Below are 21,840 nucleotides of genomic sequence, written 5' to 3' on the forward strand. Positions count from 1 at the left end.
ACCCAGTCGCCCAGAATCTTGCGGCTGAAAACATTCTACTAGTTCTTCAATCTGCCTAGTTCGTAGCATCTTTGCACCTGCGTTTGTTATCTCACATAAACGCGCTTGTTTGCATAACATGGCCGCAATTCCAATATTTCATGCTAGATCGTAATGCAATTAGGCAGGCTGGTGAATATCATCGAGCTTAACAAGCCACCTTTCTCGTCCGCCCCTGTGGGGAGCGCTTGAATCGCTTGTGGACAGATAAATTACTCGGCAATAATCCTTATGACGATATTGCGGCGCGAATTTCACCCTTCCAAAGAATATCTAGCGGAACTTGGGGCAAGTGTGCCACCTTAAGCATTTCAAGTTATAACTCACTAAAACGTGTTTTTCAAAAGCCGATTTAAATCTCATAACCATTTTACATCTATTTCCTCACTTATAAATGAGTTTCGCTTGAAAAAAGTGCAAACAAAACAGTTTTTGAAGCGTTTTAAAAAGGGTCCAAAAAGACGTTGTTTTTTGGGCTATGGGGCAAGAGTGCCACTCGTATGGGGCAAGACGGCCACCTGGTTAAAATAACCGTGTTTCTTAGATAATTGGAAATTATTACGTTTATACCACTAGTATATGTATTCCTACATGTATTTAGTCCTCAATGAACCCTTTTTGACCACCAACTGTACCACAATATGGTTTGTTACTGTTCTGTTTTTCCGGGGTGGAATCCGCTCACAATAGCGCACCATTCTGCAGCACGCTACAACAATGTTTACATTTTTGACAGCTCGCGCCTATGAAAGATGGTGGCACACTTGCCCCAAACAGAGATGGCACACTTGCCCCAAAAGTTGTAACTTTTTTGAAATTGAATTTTTCAGTGACAAAAAGAAATTTTTTTTCAACTAACCTCACAAAAAATTTCACGTTTTCTCAGCTATACGGTGGTGTAAATATTTTCTCGGTTGATTGTTCGCACGATTTTTGAGAGCTTATTTGGTTGGATTAAAAAATTATAATATTCTGCTCACTTTTGAAACTCAATATAAATCAGTTTAAAACAATGGGAAATATCGATTGGTCTATATGAAATTAGGCTCAGAATACCTAGTCATTGGAAAGCAACCAACTGTATACACAATTGATCATTAAATTAAAGTTTTTAAGGAAAAATGCTTGGTGGCACTCTTGCCCCGTATGGCGCTACGTTGATATCGATTTGGTGGAAAGCTTGTTGAACTAACACGTTCGCTGCGCCATGCGTGTGACAGCTGAAAAAGAATGTTTCGTTTTTTTTTCGTTGGTCCTTACTAAGTGTTTTCTGTAAACATCAGCTGCTGAACGACGACTGGAACGATCAAACGATGTTCACAAATAGCTAGTGTCGTGTTTTTCGACGCATGGGCTATTAGCAATAAGGCTAGCATGTATAACCATTATGTCTGTTATTTTTACCATCTAGTTTTTCGGTCTGAGAATGTACTGAAATATGCTGATTTTTATTCAAATTTATGCTTCGAAGGTCAAGGTTGGTATTGGGTTGTTTGTTAGTGTATCCATATATTTACCTCCCGCTGTAGGAAATGTCGGACAAAATCCCTTGAAACCCTTCACTATGTGCGCGATCAATAAAATACAGCAACATTGTTGGGACACGTTAGCGATGTTGCGGAAAGGATTGCGCATCACAAACTGCACGTTTCGCGTAAAACTTGGCTTACCCTACATTCTGCGCTTCCCTTACCTTGGTGCAGCATCGAAGGCAGTAGTAGTAATGAACTTGTTCCGCAGGACTTGGAGGTAGGGGAGGCACTATCGCGATGTAGTAACACCTAATAACCTCGGCCATAAGGTGTGTGTGTGCATGAGGTGGAACATAAAATATCGTTCTAGCAAGCAGCTGCCGGTAGCGTAAATTTGCTGCACGCCCCACTGCGCGTTTGTTCTTCCGGGCAGAAAGAGACAGGAAGCTCTTTCTGCGGACGCGTGTGTCGTCAGCCCGTCCGCCTTTTCCCAGAGCGCGCAAACATTGCGCAAATGAAATGATTCGCAGAATCGCGAATTTGAACGGGGGCAATGGGCAACTTTATAGGGACGCTATTTTTTTATATTAATGGCAAGATTGTATACGAACCAATGCAGCAGCCGGGCCCGGCCGGACAGTCTCAGCTGTTCCACCACCCGCGGCGCAGATCATTATTGCGGAATTGTTCGCCGGTGCGTGGAAAATTGGGCCTCCCCCGATGGGCGGTTTGCCATTTTATTTTTTTATGACTTCATTCAGTGTTCAAGGAGGAAGTGGGTGGGTAGTGGTGGGGTTTTTCTTTGCTAACGGATGTTTATCATTAGTACCCTGCTTTATGCGTGATAGATTCCTCCGCTACCAGGCTTGAATGATGCTTGAGGGAAACCGGAACTACATTCTTTTGGAAAATGGGGATAAAGTGAGGAGTTTTTTAAATTAATTGAACAATTTTAGCTTCGTGCTTTTCTATATAATTCTTCTTCTTTGGCTCAACAACCGATGCCGGTCAAGGCCTGCCAACCCACTTGTGGGGTTGGCTTTCAGTGACTTATTGATTTCCCCCCATAGCAGGATAGTCAGTCCTACGTATGGCGGCACGGTCTATTTGGGGCTTGAACCCATGACGGGCATGTTGTTAAGTCGTACGAGTTGACGACTGTACCATGAGACCGGCTGATTCTATATAATATAATATGCTAAAATACTTTTTGGTAAATGAAATTATCGTTATCTTTTTTTACGGATAACTATTTTCATTTTTATTTCGTCCATTCATTTCGAAATTCTTCGTCAGAGCGAATCTTCAAAATCTCAATGATTTTTGTTTTGACAATGAATTGTAATTGTGATTGTATACATTTTGTCACTTTGTAAAATCAACAATCAATCAATCAATCAATTGTCTTATGGCGCTTGGATATGGAATCGTTTCTAAGCGGCCTTGTAGAAGCCTCCTGCATATATCGAATAGACCACTGGGCGGTCCTAGGCGAATGAACGTGATATCGTTGTTTATTCGTTATGCCTGGTACAGGTAGTCCTCGAGATACACGGTACCTCTTATACGCGGATTGGGAGATAAATCCGATGTAGCTTGATCCGAGGATGTCTGGGCCACGGTTTTGGAATAAGAACTTGTGCTTGGACCTAGGATATGATATTCATCATATATTTTATAGTAGAGACCTGTGTAGTGGCGGGAGCTCAGAATCTGAATTACTCGGTTTCGATTCCAGAATTGGAATCGGCTCTAGAATTGATTCCGAACACGGGTTCCGATTCTGGAGCCATTTCCGTAATTGATTGTGACTCTGATTTCGATTCCGGAGTCGATTCTGGAATCGACTCCGGAATGAAAATCGACTTCGGATTCAGAATCGGCTCCGAAATTAGAATGTACTTCGGATTCAGAGTCAGTCCTAGAATTAAAATCAGGAGTTTTAGAAATTAAATTAGTCCCGCAATCTCCATGAGAATGGATCGTTTACAAATAAATTTGGGTTTTTGTAATTTTCACGATATAATCGATGCTTCATAGGACGCAAACGCCTGTTCTCATGTAGATACCGAAAACGAATTTGATTCCGGAGCCGATTCTGATTGCGGAGTCGATACCGATTAATGAGGATAGATATCATTTCAGAGTTGGAACGTATTCCTGGATATATCTGCTGTTTAAGCAACTATCTACTAAATTTAACGGATTAGCACGCTTCATTTGTTAAATTACGACCTTTTGCAAAATATGTGCACAATAAGGATAATCCCGCTTTAATTCATTTTGTTGCATTTTCAAGTCTGTACAACCGCGCAACACCTTCGTTTTTCATCAATAAATTCTTTCGCACTGCTTGTCTAAACAATCGACAATCGTCTGCGTAAGCACTGGCAGGGCAGGATACAGACACAGGACTGTAAAACGTCTCTGGTGGTGTGAGGAAGTGAAGAGATGTGCGGTCACACATTTTATTGCATCTCACTGCATAAAATACAACGTAAGCGTCGCATCGCTGGCGACAGTTTGAATGGCTTGTGTGATTTAATGATGCGAATTATGTTTATGGCGATTGCATTTTTATTGCAACACACACACACACACAGACACACACGCGCTCATAGAACGATCGTCTCAGCTGGTTGGGATGGTTTCAGATGGCTTAAATTCCGCTTCACTTCCCGTTCGCCCATTTTGACCATCCCGTTTGTGTGTGTGTATGTCTGTCCCGAACGGTTGACCTCTAGGGCGGGTTTTCTTTTTATAAATATAAAAACTGCACCCATACGCCCCAAACCCAAACCCCACCGCACCCAAACAAATGAGCATTAACTTCGTCCATCAACAACAACCACGGATTCTTGCCCCGCGTTCGCTTTCACTTACTTGCGTATGCTGACCGCGCTCCGGTGGGGTCACTTCACTCTCCTAACCCCTCTGCGCGCAGTCGTTCACATCACCGTGGGTTCGTTCGGAATGCTGCGTGCTAAGAGTTCGTAGAAGAAACCCCCAAAAGCAAAAAGAAAAGAAAAGGTTCTGTTTGGTACATTTTTTTTCTGTGCCATTTTTCTTTCTTCGGGTCACGGGTCTCGTGGGCGCAGACCGGGGCAGGCTGCATGTTGATTCTGCTGCTCTCCGCATTGTGGAATGCTCTCACACACTGTATCCGCTGCACGGATGGGGGTGGTGACGATGGATCCCGTGGATGATGGTGTGTGGTTTGTGTGTGTGTGTGGCCGGCTCTCAAGATACTTTCCGATCGTGTGACATTCTTCCGGATGTGTTCCCGATGGCGAGCGGCTAGCTGTGGGTGTTTGGGAAAGGACGGCACGGTCGAATTCAAACTCCGCTCACCTCCCCACAAGAGAGGCACGCAGGGAATAACTCTGAGCGTGGCATCTCTCGTTACCGTTTGTCGTCATAACGCTAGACGCATCGGGATTGAAAATAGCCGTCGTGACCGCGGGGTGTTTATGGGTGAGTTTGTCCCCGTGCAGGATTTATTAGGCCAGATTCCTGTGCCGGGTCAGTTGACGTTGGATGGGATTTTTTTTTTTGTTGCTGTATGTTGATCAGTAGATGCGACTTCTTGTTGTGAGGCGTAGCATTTTCGGGTGTGATGGATTCGCTATGTGCGAATGACTTTACTATATGACCTAGTCGATACGGGCCATTCCCGACCTTGAACCCCAAAGCCTAGCGCACGTGGCTGATGCGTGTGCTGAAGTTTCGTTCGGAGAATGACTTTGCGATCGCTGATAAATATGAATCTGTTTCGAAATATGTGTCTAGTGTAGGTTGAAAGTCGATTTATTTGTTCAAGCTTTACTGAACAAAAACGCTGTTATCTTTTCACTCTGCATCACACCAAAACATGTGACCCACGCAACTTGGGAACAAATGTAAACTGCCGGTGCAACACTGATAAGAGCGGTGGGAGCGGGGCAAGGAGTCTATTTTTAGGTTAAATTTGTTTGCTACCAAGCATTTTATTTTCCGTGACCGGTGATGGATGATATTTTTAAAATAAACCATCATCATCATGGTCGCATCGCTGGAAGATCCACATAATATGGGGTTTGCTTCGGCAGTTTATCTTGCTAAACCATGCGACAAACATGTTTTGAAGCCAACGCGTGTGCTACCATTACGCGCTCTGTTGTGGAAGGTTTTATTTTTAGCGCCAGACTTCCATATACCCTCCATGACTTGGAATTCCATGCCTATCTGTTGTCCGGTGTCTTATCTTGTGGGAGAAATATCGAGCTCTCTTTATCGCGAAGAAACAATGGGGGTCGATTTGCGGAGGATTTTCTTTCCGGGGGAATCCCCCCCATGTTGTTGGAAGGAATGAAGAAGATCAAACCAGTTCTTGTTTTTATGGTCGTTTGTAACTTCCTACAAAGCGTGTGATTTAATGTATCTAAAATATGTTCAATTCGGGATTTTACAGTACATTAGTACCGGACTTTAAGCGAATAAAGAGTATGTTAAAAACAGAATAGTAGAAATATTTCACTAAATATAGAAAACAGAAAATATCAGATAGAATATAATAGATCTGAGAAAACAGAGGACATATTACGAAACAGAGGAAAAAGCACACATAATGGGCTCTTGTTATTGGAACTTCCTTGTTCCTGTTTTATTTTGGTAGCCTTTTAGTTGCTTTTACTGATGCTCCTGATTTACTCCTGTTTATCCTACTGTACGTACCTTATCTTCGCCCACGTGATCCTCTGTCCGTTGAGACACGTCATACACTATATACTTTCAATGATGCTCTACTATCCTGTTTCAGGTTGTGTTATCATATTTACTACATCTTTAAGTCCTCTCTTAACTATTTCCGTATTATTCTTTTTTCTTTAAATTACTGTAATTCTTCTTCTTAGTTTTCTTGTTATCTCTTGTTTTCTCAATGTTTACGATAGGCTCTTTGCGTTATCTGTCTATCTGTTTATTTTTACGTTGTTATCTATTGTTTGTTTTGTCAGGTTTAGTTTAGTTTAGCATGTGATTAATTATTTTTGTTAATGTTTAGTTTTAAGTCTTCGTTATTTAGCCTTGATGGCAGATATGGAATTAAACAAATAAATGTATGAAAGGAAAAGAGAAAACAGGAAACATATGGGGGAAAACAAATAACCTACAAAGAAACAGCGAACAGATAGATGAAATTTGTTTATTTTTTATAATATAAATTAACACGTAATTTCCAATGAACGGCCATCCCATCTGCTCTGTTCATCAATTCGCGTCTCTCTTTTAATTTTCACACATGTGGCAACACACATCACTACAGAGCGTTTATCGCGGCACCCACTTCCGGTGATTTGCAATAAAGAAGAACAACGACAGAAAAAAAATCAAGCCAACAAAAACCAACAGAGGAAAATCGAGTCGAAATGATATACAAACACCCAACCCGCCGGAGAACCACGTTGTGGATGGCGCAACAATCCACGTTTGCATCGGGCACATGTTTTGGGTCTTATCGCTTATCAGAATGGTGGCAGGCGCATATTGTGGAGTTTTGTGGGTTGTTGCTTTACTGTTGTTGCGGGTGCTATTGACTCTTCCCCGGTATTCCGGTATTGTAGGCAGATTGCACATCGAGCACATGATAGTGCGCATGATGTGATCGCTTTTTTTTATCGGCCAAGGTCTATAGATATGCGATATATGTGTGATGGTGTCAGCTGTGTGGATTGGTTCAGTGTTGAGTGTGAAGATTGATATAGAACGAACGAACGTGTCAATAGCATCCAATCCAATGCAGTAAAAATTAGCCCCTAAATACGTTTACCTAGGTTATGTTCTTTTAGGAAAGCAGAATTTACGTTAGTCTACTCTAAACGCGATGTCTGTCTTATTGGTCTCAAACTTGTGACATATAATCTCTGTCGCAAGTGCTGGTGAAGCAAGTGACCTTCTCAATGTTCTGGAATGGAAACAATCTTATTTTTCGAATAGTAAATCATTATTTAACATGATAAAAAAAACTCACATTTTTCCTTTTTTGTTCCCCCAATTGCTTGCAGACCTAAATGAGCCCATCGAGGATGGCAGAGTATGGCGACTAATCCTTTCAAGCAAGCGCCCGCAGTACCCAGCACGACCCAAAGCAGCAACAGACCGCACAGTTACGATGAACCGGTCACACCGCCATACTGTACGTACACATCCGCAGCAACACCGACCACTGGCAGCGGCGGTACGACGAGCGCGACCGACAGCAGCAGCAGCAGCAGCAGCAACAGTATCCTGAAGCAGCGCGCGACCTGTGCCTGCTCGAACATCAGCATTATGCAGCTGTTCCACGAGATGAAGCAGAAGTACCCAACCGTACCGGACACGGTCGTGTCCGAGCTGGTGACGCAGAACTGTCACGATCGGCCGGCCTGCATCGGCAAGCTGGAGGAGGCCGTGCTGGGAACGCCCGCCCAAACGACCTACCCGGCACAGTCGATACACAGTGGCAGCCTGAAGCGGCGCGAACGGAAGCTGGGCGGCGGCAACGGCCGGTCAGACGGCAGCGTCAGCTACAGCAGCAGCAACAGCAGCAGCAACAGCAGCCGAGAGAGCAGTGTCGACGGTAGCAGGCTACAAGGGACTGCATGCCCCGCCACGCCGCCTCAGCAGCAGCAGCAGTACCAACAGGGAGCTTCGATGGCCGGAAATCACACTGGCTACAGTGATAGTAGATTTATAGTAGAGAACCGAACTGCTGCTGCTGGTGGTGGTGGTGGTGGTGGTTCGCCTGCGAATCGTCCTACCACGTTAGCCGTACGTCCACCGGCGGGTGGCTACTACGGTGGTGGTGGTCCGCGTACCACGCCACCACCACCGATGCGACCCAACCGAACGGCACCACCGTGTCCACAGCCGTCGGGGCACAGCAATGGTTCGCTGACGACTTCCACCATCACGACGACGGCGAGCAGCAGTGCCGAGCTGGGCGAAACGGTGAACCTGCAGGTGAACGTGACCGTATCGCCCAAGGCCGGCCCCGGGCCGGTGATGATCGGTGGGCAGCAGCGGCACACATCGACGATCTCGCTCCAACCGGAACCGCCGTACTCGCGGGAGCTCGCCCAAGTCAGCAGTACCTTCAGTGGGGGTGGTGGTGGTGGTGGTAGTGCTGCTGCTGCTCCTACTGCTATCGCTGGCACACCGGGAGGGTCCGCCCGGGGTGGATCGAATGGGGGGCCCACTGCCGCTAACGGTAACGGTGGCCGTAGCTCCACCTCCGTCAACCTTACCCTACGGCAGCCGACCGATGGTCGACCGCGCACACCGATCCACATCCACGCCAGTCCGCTCAAGTATACGGCGAAAAACTTTAACGCCCAGTCCGGCATCCAGTCCAAGCTGGAGGTGACGTTTCGCGACGGGTTCGGGTCGTTCAGTGCGATGCGCGCCCAGGTGCCGGGCTACGAGCAGCAGATGTCGAACAGCAGCAGCAGCAGTAGTCCGCAACGACTGCAGCCGGAACGGGAAGCGTCCGATGTGTCGCTGCCGGACGGGCACAGTGGGTGGTATCATCAGTCGCCGGCCGCCAGTAGCAGCCGGGTGCCGCTACCGTACATGCTTTCGGGCTTTCCGCCACCGCTCTGCTCCTCGTCGCCACTGCCGAACGTGTCGGCGGCACATCAACTGCAGGCTGGCCGGGGGGCGATGGCTGCTTCGCTGTACGGTGATGGTGGCCGGCTAGAGAACGATGGACTGTCGAAGGAAATGCGGTACCAGAATTTCGTAGTTGCAGGTAAGGTTGATTGGTGCGCGGGAATGTTTTTAAGTATAAGGACATATATTAGGATGTTTGGAATGAATAAAATTGTGTAGAAAAATTTGGGAGTGGAAAATTATTTATGGCACTTTTTTAACGCATTACAAGGATTACAGAGTCAGTTTCCGATCTGAAAGCACGCGAGATGTTTTTTCAACAGCTGGCAGATATTTCATTTCTATTAGAATAATTGTTCTGTTAGTTTCACATTTTCTCCACGTCACAGTCGTAATTCTGTTTGATTAAATTGCTTTCAAAAAATTTTATTTGCTGATATTGATGTATGAAATTACAGGGTTTTCCAGTCAAATCATATTTATTTGATCTTGCTATTGATTATAACAGCACCATTGGTCGATTCACTTGCTAAACACAGAGATTTTGTGCAAGTGTAGAAGTAGGCAAACGAAATTCTAGCTCTAGTTAAAATACGAGATTTGAACGCAGGACAGACCTGTTGTTAAAAGCGGTGCATATATTGATTATGCCACGACGTGAATCGTCGTTATGTGCGTTATAATTGTAGCTGGTATCTCTCTGATGTAATGATCATCATCGTTTCCGTCATTTAATGGAGAGCTGTTATCAATTTATGAGGAAATGTAACTACTTGCGTTATTCTACTGAAGTGATCAGTTCAGTGCAACCATCAACTTGACCTTTTTTTCAATCGAACCAAAAACACACATAATATGATTTAATAATACTGCTGATAAGCTTGATGTATTGCTGCTAGTTGCTGGGAAAAAGTTACAGAAGATTACGCGTTCCGGTCTGTTTTCACGGGTAGCGTCAATCAGAAGTTACAGTAATCCAGCAAGTGGGGAGAAAAAAAAAACAACATTCCAACACAAGCGAAACATCTTGATGAAATTGCTTGAAAATGCAGCCAACAGGCAGATGACAGTACCACTTACACGATGTTGTGATAAGCCGGCTCAAGCGACGCTTTACTCTGTGTGCGCCGATTCGTGTCTGCTCAGTCAATCCTTCGCAGTTTCAGCGAACAACTGCTCCACTGCGCCACTAATAGTGTATCACTGTTCCGGTGTGTCCCCCTTCCCTTTCAGAGATGGCCGTCTCGCAGCAGCTGGAGCAGAAGCAGCGGCTCAGCCTGGAGGTGGAGCGAAAGCGCACCCAGTTCGAGTCGATCTGCCGGGAGATCTTCGTGCTGCAGCAACCGCTGCGCTACATCGACGCCGAGCTGCTCGACCGGGAGGTGCTGCTGCTGGCGGCGGAAGTTGAACAGCTGCAGAAGGAGGTGGACACGTGCGATGACGAGGAGGCCCGGGTGCAGGCTGCGGCCGCAGCCGGCACCTCAATAACGGACGGGCTGAGTGCGCTGAGCGTCGAGGGTGGTAAGACAACTTTATCCGCGGGCGGAGCAGAGACGCATACAGTTCTGTGAAAGTTGACAGATTTATTTAACAAAAAAAAACCATTCTCCTTTTGCAGGTTCACCGCTGATGCTTCCTACGTCGGTAGTGTCCGGCGCTGCGGTCATGAATCGCCCGCCACGACCACCGCGACCACCGCCACCCCGCGCACCGACGCAATCCCCGTCGCGGTCGGGTACGCCCGGCACGCCCCATCTGTCTGCCGCCGGGTTCGGCGGCACATCGTCGCCGTCACCCGTACCGGCGACCCCGTCCTCCTCCTCGTCCTCCCCGTGCTCAACCGGCTCATCGTCGTTCGCGTCGTACGGTGGTGCTGAGGCCGCCGCCGCGAGCCGACTGCAACCGGGCGCACCGGCCGCCGGCCCCAATCAACCCTGGACCTGCAGTCTCTGTACATTCCAAAACCACGAACTAATGCCCGCGTGCGAGGTCTGCTCGCTGCCGAAAGCATCCGGTAGTAGAACATCGGCCGGTGCGGCCACGCTCAACAATGGCACCGCCAGCCCGCCCGCCTTTCCGGTCGGGCCCGATGCGTGCGACGGTGGCGGCGGAGGTCCACGGGTTCAAGCCGGTGCGTTAATGCGCCGCCAGCATCTGTCCGTTGATACCGGGGTTGCGGCGGCTGCTGCTGCTGCTGCCGCTGCTGCTGTTGTCGTCGGTGCATCGGTTGCGGGACCATCGACTGCACCGCCGTATCCGGGCATTGCCGAAATGGCTCCACCCTCCTTTGCCTCCCTGACGGGACATGGGATCTCCTCCATTTCTTCCCCCTCATCCACCTCCTCCGTTTCGTTGCCTACAGTATCTGGCCAGCAACCACAACCCATGCAGCAGCAACAGCCACAGCAGCAGCAGTCAGCGCAACAGCAAAACCAGCAGCAACCCAATCCGCCACCGTTGCAGAGCGCCCCGTACCAGAAATCATCCATCGAATGCTAAAAAGAGCCTGCTCAGGAGTGCCAACCGCGCGCAGCCCTACTAACACACAAGCACAGAAATCGCCTCTATCACACACACACACACATACACTGGCCGCGTGCCACCCCTCCTGCAAGAGGAAATGCGCTACCCCACACGCGCAACAAGACAACAGCGCGGCGCCTTTGCATGAGAGTTTCTGCCAAACTGCTGGTGCGCCTGAAACGTTTACCCTTGGGTGTGTCACGGTAGAGCGTGTGTGTGTGTGCGTGTTCGTTTGTATATTGCATGCAGTTTTTATAAGAGAATGTGTGTGCGTGTGTGTGCGTGCGCGAGTATGTTGTTTGCGAGTGCAGTTCACCTAACTCAAGTGCGATACACATCCGGTGTTGCTGATAACTGATTTCCTTATTTCCCCTCAAGTGGATTGGGCCAGCAAGCTCACACCAAAAACAGCATTGATTGTTGTTGTGATAAACTACAAGCAAAAAAACCTGAACCTGATAAAAAACCTGAAAAGGCGATTGTGTGACGATAGAGTTAGTCGACATTTAATTAGCGTAAATTAAACATTAACCAGGGCTGTCCAGGCTATCACTAAATTGTGTGCGTAACGATGGCCGCATTTCAGGGAGCAAACGAGTAATGAATGAGGGATGTTAGGCTTGTTAGTGTTAGAGGACACAGTTGTAGAACGATCGTACCGTTACCGCAATCATTGCTGGTAACGCTAATATTGCTAATATATTTAAACGCCAGCATCACTATTCCAATCGGAACCACTACTCCTCTCGAGCGCGGCGTGAGTTGCGAGTTCGACTTTGCGGACAACGCGTGGTGTGCGGCGCCGGCTTAAGCCCAAAGCACCGGCGCACCACGGTGGGGAGCAGGGAGCAAGACCGTTTGTACATCATCATCAACGATCAACGAAGGGGAGAAGCATCACACGCACGTACCGCCTTCTTTCACTTTTTGTTCGCCCCCAAAGGTGCGTTATCATGGCGCGTTTACGATTAAAAATAGATTATCACACAGCCACAGTGTCGCGCAGCGCGTACGCGTACCGGTTTAGCTGAACGTGCAACGCCGTGCAGAAAGAGAGAGATCGCCGACAGGCGATGATGGGCTGTGACGTGATTTGTACCCGTTGGTACACGGGTATGTTTGCCGTTTTAGACGCCATCAAACGGGCGCATCGAATGCATTTTGCCCCCCCTCCCCCCTCCCCCCAACATACATCCTCTTGTCAGGTCTGGCGGTGTCTGGCGCTTTGATGCTTGCAGCACACATCGAATGCGTAAAAGGGCACCGGCTCCGGCTTGTGTTAGAAGTTTCGATCTCGTTTTCCTCCCCCGTCCCGGTCACACGCCATTGTGTCATGGTGGCGTTGTTAGTGTCCTTTTTGTTGTTTTTGTTCTGCCAAAGCGAAATTCGCACTGCTGTAGCAACCCGCGAGCAGGCGACCCATTGGTGTCGTTGATAGATGCATGAAATGGGGAGAAAACACAGTAGGAACACCTACAAAGAACAGATTCTTATAGGCACATTTCTACAGACCTATCTTACATGTTCCCCCCCCCCTCTCTCTCTCTCTCTGGCCGTTCAGTGTAATAGTAAATGCTAATTTGGTTTAGCGAACCATTCCTAAACATAAACACATTATGCTTTCTGGTCAATCAATCCATTCCCGGGCGCAGCAATTTCTGCGCCGATCGTATCGTTATTTTTTATAAATATGTATGATAACTACTGATTATGTTGATGTTAAATAGAAATGGAATGTATAACTACGAAACGTTTCATCGATCGATTAAACGTCCGAAAAGGGAGAGATAAAACAGTCGTTTTAATGTCGCTTTCAATGGTTTCTAACTTACGTTTGATAATTAATACATATTTGCTGGATTGATTTCAAAATTTATATTTTGCTTTCATTTTTGCTTTTTTGTTTTCATTGGTATCAATTCAATTAAAATTTAAAGTAATCTAAAAGAATGCTAATAACTCTTATTTTTGTTTGATTTAGTTTAACCTTATTGTGTGCGTGGTGCCAATTGAAGTATTATTAAAAATGTGTTTCGTGTGAGCGCTCATGCTTTTGCAGTCATGTCATTGAACGCCATTCAAACTGTAGCAGCTTTTCTTATTCTTGCACCTTTTTTTTAATCATTGTTTTTCTCCCATTTTTTTCTGCCCATCTACCGGTTCCAGTCGTAGCATCGGGTCAGGACATACTGATCTATCTGTCGCCGGGACAGAATAGTAGGTTAAAGCGAGCTCTCTATCTTCCCTGTCCCGCCTGGCGGGGGCCCAGTTTTGTACGTGTTCACTAACATTGGTTTCCCCTTGCTTTCAGAGATTATTCATTCGTGGATCGTATCGTAGTTACCGTCAGCAAGGCTTCCGGTTCCACCGCCGTGCGTCGTGCGTCGACCGGAAATGGAGAGAAATAGACAAAAAACCCAAACCGAAACACACACATACAAACGCTTATTAAATACCAGAAACCAGAGCCAGCCGCCACAGAAGGAGGGATTAAATCGTCGCCTCGTTTGCCATCACGCCCGTCTGTGTGACTGTGTGTGTGCCTTAAAGCCAGACTGAAAATCTCGAACCTCAACAGGGGGAAGAGTATTGCATGCGCGCCTGCAATGTTTGTACAGAAACAGCACACCCGGGGCGTGGTGCAAAGAAGAAGAAGAAGAGGAAGAAGAAGAAGAAGAAGAAGAAGAAAAGGAAGATAACAAAAGAAATACCAATGTGCGAAACACACTGTGAACACTGTATCGTGTTTAGTAAAGGTTACAAACTTATTAAGAGAAAAGAACAAGAAGAAGAGATCGATAAGGAATTGTGTGCAAATGGAAAGAACGAACAAAGAAAGAAGGAAAGAAAGAAGCTACGCGCCTAGCGAATGTTAGCTTTTGCGACTTATTTATTTCTATTCTCTTATTAAACTGTATTACGGTGTGACCGTACACTAAACCGATTCATGAGCGAATTCAAGCAAACAGACTCGAAAAGGCAGACTGAGTCGCATCGTACACGGTCGTGTCGAACCCAAGCGTCCGCACCACGTTGTCGATCCACGACCGGAACAGAATCACGTTCGTGTACACACCGGGCACGGCGTCGTGGCACCCGATGCCCCACGCGACACTGCCGACCTGCGCGTACCGATTCTCGCTAGCCGCCCCGATCGGGCAGACGAGCGGTGCGCCACCGTCACCTTCGCACGTGTCCACGCCGCGCTCACCGCCGGCGCAGATGAACGTCTGGTGCAGCCGGAAGCGGGACGTAAGGCGCGTCGCCTGCAGCTGCCGCTCGCAGGTCGACGAGGGCACGAGCGGCAGCGGCACCTTCTTCATGATCACACTGTACCGGCCCGCCTTGCCGAACTGGTCCTTGCCCCAGCCGCTCGCGAAGCAGTCGGTGCGGCGCGTATCGAAGTTAACCGGCGGCAGACAGACCACGTTAATATGTTCCGCCGGCTGGATGGGCGAGTCGAGCTCGAGCACCGCAATGTCGTTGGCGAGACTGCGCGGATTAAAGTCGGGATGGCTGTTGACGCGGGTCACCGCCCGCTCCTGGTACGGCAGCCGTTCCTTGGTCGTTTGCGTGTCCCACTCGCCGGCCCGCACCTTCAGCTGGCCATTGCGGAAGCCCTGCACGCAGTGCGCACCGGTCAGCACGAGGTTCGGGTGGATGAGGGAGCCGCCGCAGGTGCTGCTACCGTCCTGCGTCTTGATGATGGCCACTGTCCACGGGAACTCGCCAAAACCGGCCTCATTGTTCTGTTTGAAGCGGTAGGGGAGAAAAAGACAGATTTGATATTTCATAGTAACGTTGCAACCTTTTGTTGGGAGTTGATAAAGCTTGGTACATACAAAGTTGCCGGTCAAGGTGAAATCGATACCGCCAATGTTGCGCAGCCCGCAGCCACGTGGCCTTCCTACCGGTGGCTCCCCGGGCGTGTTGTTCATCGGCACGACCAGCGAGTCGGCATCGCGGCAGCACACGTCCAACACGTCCTGGCAGCTTTCGGGATTGTAGCTGAAAAAAATAATAAACAACATTACTCGTCGGTTTAAGCGATGATTCGAGGAGGAGTCTTCATATCCAGTTGAGAGAAGCTACAGTGTATCATAGCAGTAAAAATCTTAATTTAAATATACTGAGCCTGATTACTTTCCTGATCTTATTTGTGTTGGGGTTTATGAATTTTTCGTTGAGATTGATATGAATCTTCAGGGATGAATGATTTGAATCTTGAATCGAATCTCCAAAGACCCATGAATCTCTTAAGATTTCGCTGAAGATTCTTGAATCTCCAAGGATTGGTTAATCTCGTAAGATTCATGAATCTCCCAAGATTCATGTATCCTCTAAGATTCTTGAATCTCCAGAGATTCACGAATTTAGAGATTTAAGATATTAAAAATATTGAATTTGGTCGATCTCGTACAGTGGTTAACGCGCACGAACTAACAACATGCCTGTCGTGGGTTCAAGCCTTGCATGGACCGTCTCACTGTAGCAAAACAAACTATTAGGATGTGCCAAGAAGTCTCGAAAGCCTATATAGGCTTGCAAGATCACATAGGTTGTTACACCAAGAAGAAGAATAATAAGAAGCATAAGCTCTTTGAATCTATGGAGATTTAAGAATCCCTAGAGATTCGCAGATCATTCGAGAGATATGAATCTTATGAAATTCGTGAACCTTTCCAACCGATATTTCAGATTCGTTGCATCATTTCTAAGATTTATTCAGATTCATGAATCTGAATCAGATTTACCCAACACTAGATCCTTTTCTAGCGACACCAACCGACCAATGGATCAGAGATATCCATGAAGTTATCAGTCTTCTTGATTACATCTATCCCAACCTATTCTAATCAAAGCAATCACTGTTTTGAATTTCACCTTTGAAATCACTTCTAAAGGCTGTCATTCTGCAGTTACTAACTCTACTGAACACAATGGAAATAGTTACCAGTTTTCGAAACCCCACTTACTTGACGTTAATCTCGTTGAATTTGTTCTGCTCGGCAAACTCGGGTGGCGGCTGGCAGGTAAAGTACGGCACGCAGGTGCACCGTTCGCCCTGCGCCGTCAGCAGCGTCTGGGGCCGCACGGTCGGTACAATCGCGTCCAGCGGATCGGGCTGGCCAGCCTGGAAGCCGCTGTTGTCGCTCTCGCCCACCCGGTTAGCAAAGTTCAGGATGGTGTCGTTCTCGGGGAAGAAGATCTTGTCAATCGGTTGCTGCGCCTGGGCTAGGCCAACGATCGCGAATGCGACCATCAGCGCTTTGGAGAAAGGGGTCATGTTTGCTGTTTGCTGGAAGGAGAAGAATTTCGTAAGGATGTTGTGAGTTTTTGTTGCCAATTTTTTTAACTAATTGTCTTATGCTGAGAGAAGTTGAGATGCAAGGGGATCCTATATTTGGGCTCTTCAGCAATGAATTAGCAATGCTCTTCAATGTTCCTGTTTATCCTCTGGATGGTTCTTCAATCTTCAAAGATAAACCTCTCCAAAAGCTCTTATAATTTCTAAAAAAAGGTAAAGTGATGCTGTACTCAAACATGAGACGGCAAATATTTTCCCATGCTAATGCACGATCTCTACAGATGATCAACAACCCGTGTTGTTGCAATGAGTGAAAAGTAAATCCATTCTGAGTGAGCGTTTGTTTGTTGAAGGAAGAGCACTTGCATGTTCTCCTTGGCAACTAAACATTTACATATATTCCACCACCTCCTCTTCAATCACTTTTTGGGGTGAACGAGTTAGAGCTGGTACACGATTACCATTCCAACTGTAGTCGTTATTTCATTTCAAATCCTATTGACTGTCAACTGGAAGGCTGCGTTGTCTGAAAGCTACGGCATGATCTCTGAACTCCCCGAATATGGAATGATCGATTACGTAAAGTCGCTCCGGGGAGTCGCATGTTGCTATATCTGTTGCGCTTTTCTTTTACGTTTTGGGCTTCCTTTTGTGCTTTGCACTCGTTGCCAAACAAATCTGCCCAGCAGATGAATCTACCGGCGGGCGCTTTGACCTTGCGATAAGCTGGCTGCGACCTGGAGCTGAACCGAAACACGCAGGCTCATGCGTTTTCTTGTTTTCCCCGGGCGGTTAGCCTATTATTATTATTTGGGCATCTTTGGGGAACCTGTTTTCTCTTGCCTGCTCGAATCAACCATTTCATGTCCCTGGAGGAGAGCCGTTCGGAGGCCATCGATGGTATCAATCATTGCAAAGAAGGTTCGCTGCTTAGCCTAAGTAGCTGTAGGATAAAAGCTCCATTGGAGAAACAACACAGCGAAGCCTTCCGACTAGTGGCGCGTTGTCCTTCAAAAGCAACTCACCGTGGTATGGTTTCACTTGAGTAGTTACTGGTGCGTGGAGTATTTTTAAAGTTATTTAACGCGGTTGCAAAAATCAAACAAAAGCTTAACAGCTTGGCGGTCGGATGGGTTCGTCGTCTGTGGCGCAACCACTATAAATCTAACAATGTAACTTACCTCCGAAAAAAACAGCCTAAATCAAACACAACCACCAAAACCCGATACGCTCAATGTTTTCGCACACAACCGGCTCGGTCAGGCGTGAAAACAAATCCCCGAACTTCGATTGAAAGATTGGGCAAATGTATAAAGTGGTAAGCAGTCTCCAAGACGCGAGCACTAACGCGCTGAGGATCACGGGCGTGTGGAATGATCGCGATCCGCTAGGTGAACGCACACACACACACAAACACACAGGGAGGTCTCGAGCGATCGCCCGGGAAACACGCTCGACCGAGTTGTTACACTGCCGGTAAGAAACTGGCCGCGAGATCGGTCGCGTTCGTCGGCAACAGCCTCGGCGGGCGGCGTCGGCGATCGGATCGGCAACGTGTTGTTTGGAAACAAAACGAGAAGTGGGAGATGCCCACCGATCCGATCATAACATCGTGGAGAGGAGGGGATTTGCGTTTGGAACGATCGAAGGTTTTGGTTGCTTTTGTGGTGATCGCAACCAGTCGGCCGGTCGTGTATTGGTAGCGTGTCTTGCGTGCCTGGGTGAAGTGAAGTCATCCAGAATGTTTTGCTCTGGTTTACAGCAGCTTGTTATGGAGGATACTGAAGGAATAATCTGGATTTCTAAAAGATCTCCAAAAAACCTTGATACTAGTACCTAGATCTTTCATAAATCTGTTCCGAAGATCTAGAATAACTTCCATTTACAGCAAATTCAGCTGACCCTCAACAGAAGGCTTTGCAATCCGCAACATCAGACGGAGGGGGATTTCCCGAAAAAAACCCGACCCAACCGGTTCATCCGATTAAGGGTAGGTGCATGTATTCTTTGTGCATCCGCAAGTCTATCGTTCACTCAAACACAGATAACTAGAACCTCTGCGTATAGGCCTTTGCATACACAAGTAAGTGGAGCAATTTCTGGGGAGTGATAATGATCGCACCAACCTCTCGCCTTCCTCAACAGAGGCTTCCCTCCGACTCTCGTTGATTGAACAGAGGTTTGTCGTACTGCTGTGGGGGGGTTTTACACACGTTTTCGACGTTTTTTTGTTTACCGAACCGGCCACCACTCTCTGGCATTGGGGTCTTTCCCGGTTCGGGTACGGGCGAAGTGCGTGGAACGGGTTTTTTTCTACTCTCAACCCCCGATCCTAGAGTCAGCCGGGTAATAAAAACCCCGAAGAGCACATCATTATTACAGGCCCTATTCTGCCCTCCGGTGGAAGGTAGCAGCACCACCGTCAGCAGCACGCAATTCTGAATATTTGTTTTGTATTTTTTGCTTGCTGGGGAAAATCATTATCATGTTTGGAGACGAAATAAAAGAACAGGTTCTGTTAAGGGATGTGAGTCATCATGTAAATGATGCTTAAAATAGAACCTGTTTTTTAGCGTCAATAACCTGCCCCAAGGATTCGAATGGTTCTCAAACTTAAACGTTGGTTCCTTCTATGCAAATGAATATCATGTAAACTTGCTTAGAGAAATATATATTATAAAACAAGTTGTACTCGAAGTTGTAACATCATAGATGGCCATGAGACATAAAACTAGCCAAAGATTGGGAAGAGTAAAAGTAGTACGGAACCTCAACCTTCGCCTGTGTTGATAACCTTCCCCAGGAGAAGGTTGTTTGATTATTTGGGATGTTGGTTTGGCTTTCAATGTTTTTGTACTACTTATTGAAGTAATGTGAAGAGACAAATAGAGTTTAAAGATTGCAGTGTCAAAGATCAGTGTGATGTTACAGAATCATAATCAAAAGCATTTTGAGGAGTGAAACATCAAAACACAGCAGTTGGGACTTTCTTCGCATTAATACACTAATGCGTACGTTTATTAACTTCTTCAGCACGACAATGGGCTAGATAAATTAAGAAGAGAGACAGTGGCTCAGGCTGCCGTGTAGTAGGTCGGGTCCACCTTGAGCGCGTTCAGCTTGCCCACGATCCAGCCCCTTGAGCTCTCGACGTCCGCGTACACGCCGGGAATGTTTTCATCGCCACAGCCGATGCCCCACGCCACCACGCCGGCCTGGTAGTAGTTGGTTTGCGAGCCGGGCATCAGGCACACCAGTGCTCCGCCGCCATCACCGGAGCACACGTCCGCATCCTTCTTGCCGCCGGCGCACAGGAACGAGCTGTGCAGCTTGTATCCGGCACCGAGGCGCGTCTTTCGGAGCGCCTGCTGACACTGGGCCGAATCGACGACCGGCAGCTCGACCCGCTTCAGGATGTGCTGGTAAACACCCATCACGCCGAACCGATCCTTGCCCCAGCCGCCGGTCAGACACTCCGACCCGACGGGTGGCCGTACGCCGGGTGGCGGTAGACAGATGGTTTGCACATTTTCCGCCGGCTGGAACGGTTGGACGAGCACCAGCAGGGCCACATCGAAGTGATGATGCTTGTTGTAGCGGTCGTGTATCAGCACCTCCTTCACGCGAGCGTCCTGGTGAGTTTTTGGGAATGAAAGAGTTAAGGATACTAGATACCCTATCAGGAGGTTGTGTACTAACCTGATAGGGAAGTACCTCCGATTCGGTGCGTGTGTCCCATTCGCCGGCTCGCACCAGCAGTCTGGTGGACGTTTTGTTAATCACACAGTGTGCGACCGTGAGCACTACATTCGGTGCCACCAGGGAGCCGACGCAAGCGTACACTTCCTTCAGCTCGTCGTCGAAAAGCTCCTTCATCTCCAGCACCAGTAACGACCAGGGGAATTCACCTTCAATTGCCAGGACGTAAATCAGAGGTAAATGCTATAATGTTATCCTATCGTTCCATCTGCCATCGGGACAATCTTACCAAACTCCGCTTCCTCCACCTTTCCAGCACCGATGCGGAAACCGACGCCGTTTTGATTCCTCTGTCCGCACGGTACGAATACGTCGTCCTGCGTTGCGGTGTGTACTGGCGGCTCCTCAACGACATCCTCAAATGCGCAACAGGTGTCGAGATAGTGCGAGCAATTACCCACGACGTTTGAATTCTCCTGTCCGATGCGTAAGTCAACTTCCGGTGCTGGTGCATCGTCGTCCTCTCCTTCTGCTGTCAGCGGGCGGAGGCAGTTTTTGAGCGGAACACATTTCCCTTCACAAGTCTGCAAATGGAATTTTGGGACAAAGGTGGTAAGTGACAACGGGAATAAGCTTTATCGCAACTCTCTCTCTCTCTCTCTCCCTACTCTGACGAGCAACCTGGCCTTCTTACCTGACCGTCTACGGTGGGTGTTAAGGCCAGCACCAACACCATCAAACCCACCGCTGCCGTCAGTGTTGCTAGATTCATCACGCAAGTACGCACGCACGTGGTCGTCACTGGTCGTGCTGATTCGTACCGTACGCTGGTTCAGCACACACGTTCGATCGAGCAATCGAAGCGATACTGGTGGCCCACCGATTGGGCCGAGCGAGCGGAGATCACAAACAAAAATTGATTTCACTACAATCTCAAGCGCTGTACGAGTAAAGCGGCCGGGACTGTGGCAAACGTCGATGATGATGATGACCCGTCGTAGACGGCGATGACCTGACGACTACATGCATTCTGCTTTGCTTTTGTACCGGTCGCACGACGACCACGACACGGTTTTGTGCGCCCGGTGCGGGGTAACGGTGTAACGTTGAGGACTTCCCTGGTGGTGGTTCTTTTCTCCCTCGTTGGCCCAGTAACGGTTGGAACTGGTTTTT

The 21,840-nt window shown here is 47.7% G+C and overlaps 3 protein-coding genes across 16 annotated transcripts in view; 1 reads left to right on the forward strand and 2 right to left on the reverse strand.

Annotated features, from left to right (window-relative positions):
- LOC121600318 (nuclear pore complex protein DDB_G0274915) overlaps nucleotides 1-14,616 on the forward strand; it is a 29,680-nt gene extending 15,064 nt beyond the window's left edge. For 12 of the 14 annotated variants that reach the window (XM_041928788.1, XM_041928795.1, XM_041928799.1 and 9 more), the window contains 3 exons: nucleotides 7,553-9,276; nucleotides 10,371-10,658; nucleotides 10,756-13,405. In XM_041928788.1, coding sequence (XP_041784722.1) covers nucleotides 7,584-9,276; nucleotides 10,371-10,658; nucleotides 10,756-11,636 — 2,862 coding nt within the window. In that variant the 5' untranslated portion in view covers nucleotides 7,553-7,583 and the 3' untranslated portion in view covers nucleotides 11,637-13,405. Of the gene's footprint in view, nucleotides 1-7,552; nucleotides 9,277-10,370; nucleotides 10,659-10,755; nucleotides 13,406-13,826; nucleotides 13,882-13,971 lie in introns of those variants that run through there. The other 2 variants (XM_041928800.1, XM_041928801.1) reach the window with 2 other exon arrangements.
- LOC121600321 (phenoloxidase-activating factor 2-like) lies at nucleotides 14,533-18,469 on the reverse strand. The gene is made up of 4 exons (XM_041928803.1): nucleotides 18,150-18,469; nucleotides 16,637-16,959; nucleotides 15,503-15,668; nucleotides 14,533-15,409 (listed from the first exon to the last, which is right to left on the reverse strand). Exons 2-4 carry the CDS (start codon nucleotides 16,945-16,947, stop codon nucleotides 14,618-14,620), a joined length of 1,269 nt encoding a protein of 422 aa, XP_041784737.1. The 5' UTR covers nucleotides 16,948-16,959; nucleotides 18,150-18,469; the 3' UTR covers nucleotides 14,533-14,617.
- Nucleotides 18,470-19,954: 1,485 nt separating this feature from the next.
- Nucleotides 19,955-21,721, reverse strand: LOC121600325 (phenoloxidase-activating factor 2-like). Its single transcript, XM_041928807.1, has 4 exons — nucleotides 21,362-21,721; nucleotides 20,957-21,251; nucleotides 20,668-20,876; nucleotides 19,955-20,600 (listed from the first exon to the last, which is right to left on the reverse strand). Exons 1-4 carry the CDS (start codon nucleotides 21,437-21,439, stop codon nucleotides 20,043-20,045), a joined length of 1,140 nt encoding a protein of 379 aa, XP_041784741.1. The 5' UTR covers nucleotides 21,440-21,721; the 3' UTR covers nucleotides 19,955-20,042.
- Between the last annotated feature and the right edge of the window lie 119 nt (nucleotides 21,722-21,840).

The sequence above is a fragment of the Anopheles merus genome, chromosome 3L, assembly GCF_017562075.2.
Source record: "Anopheles merus strain MAF chromosome 3L, AmerM5.1, whole genome shotgun sequence".
NCBI lineage: Eukaryota > Metazoa > Arthropoda > Insecta > Diptera > Culicidae > Anopheles > Anopheles merus.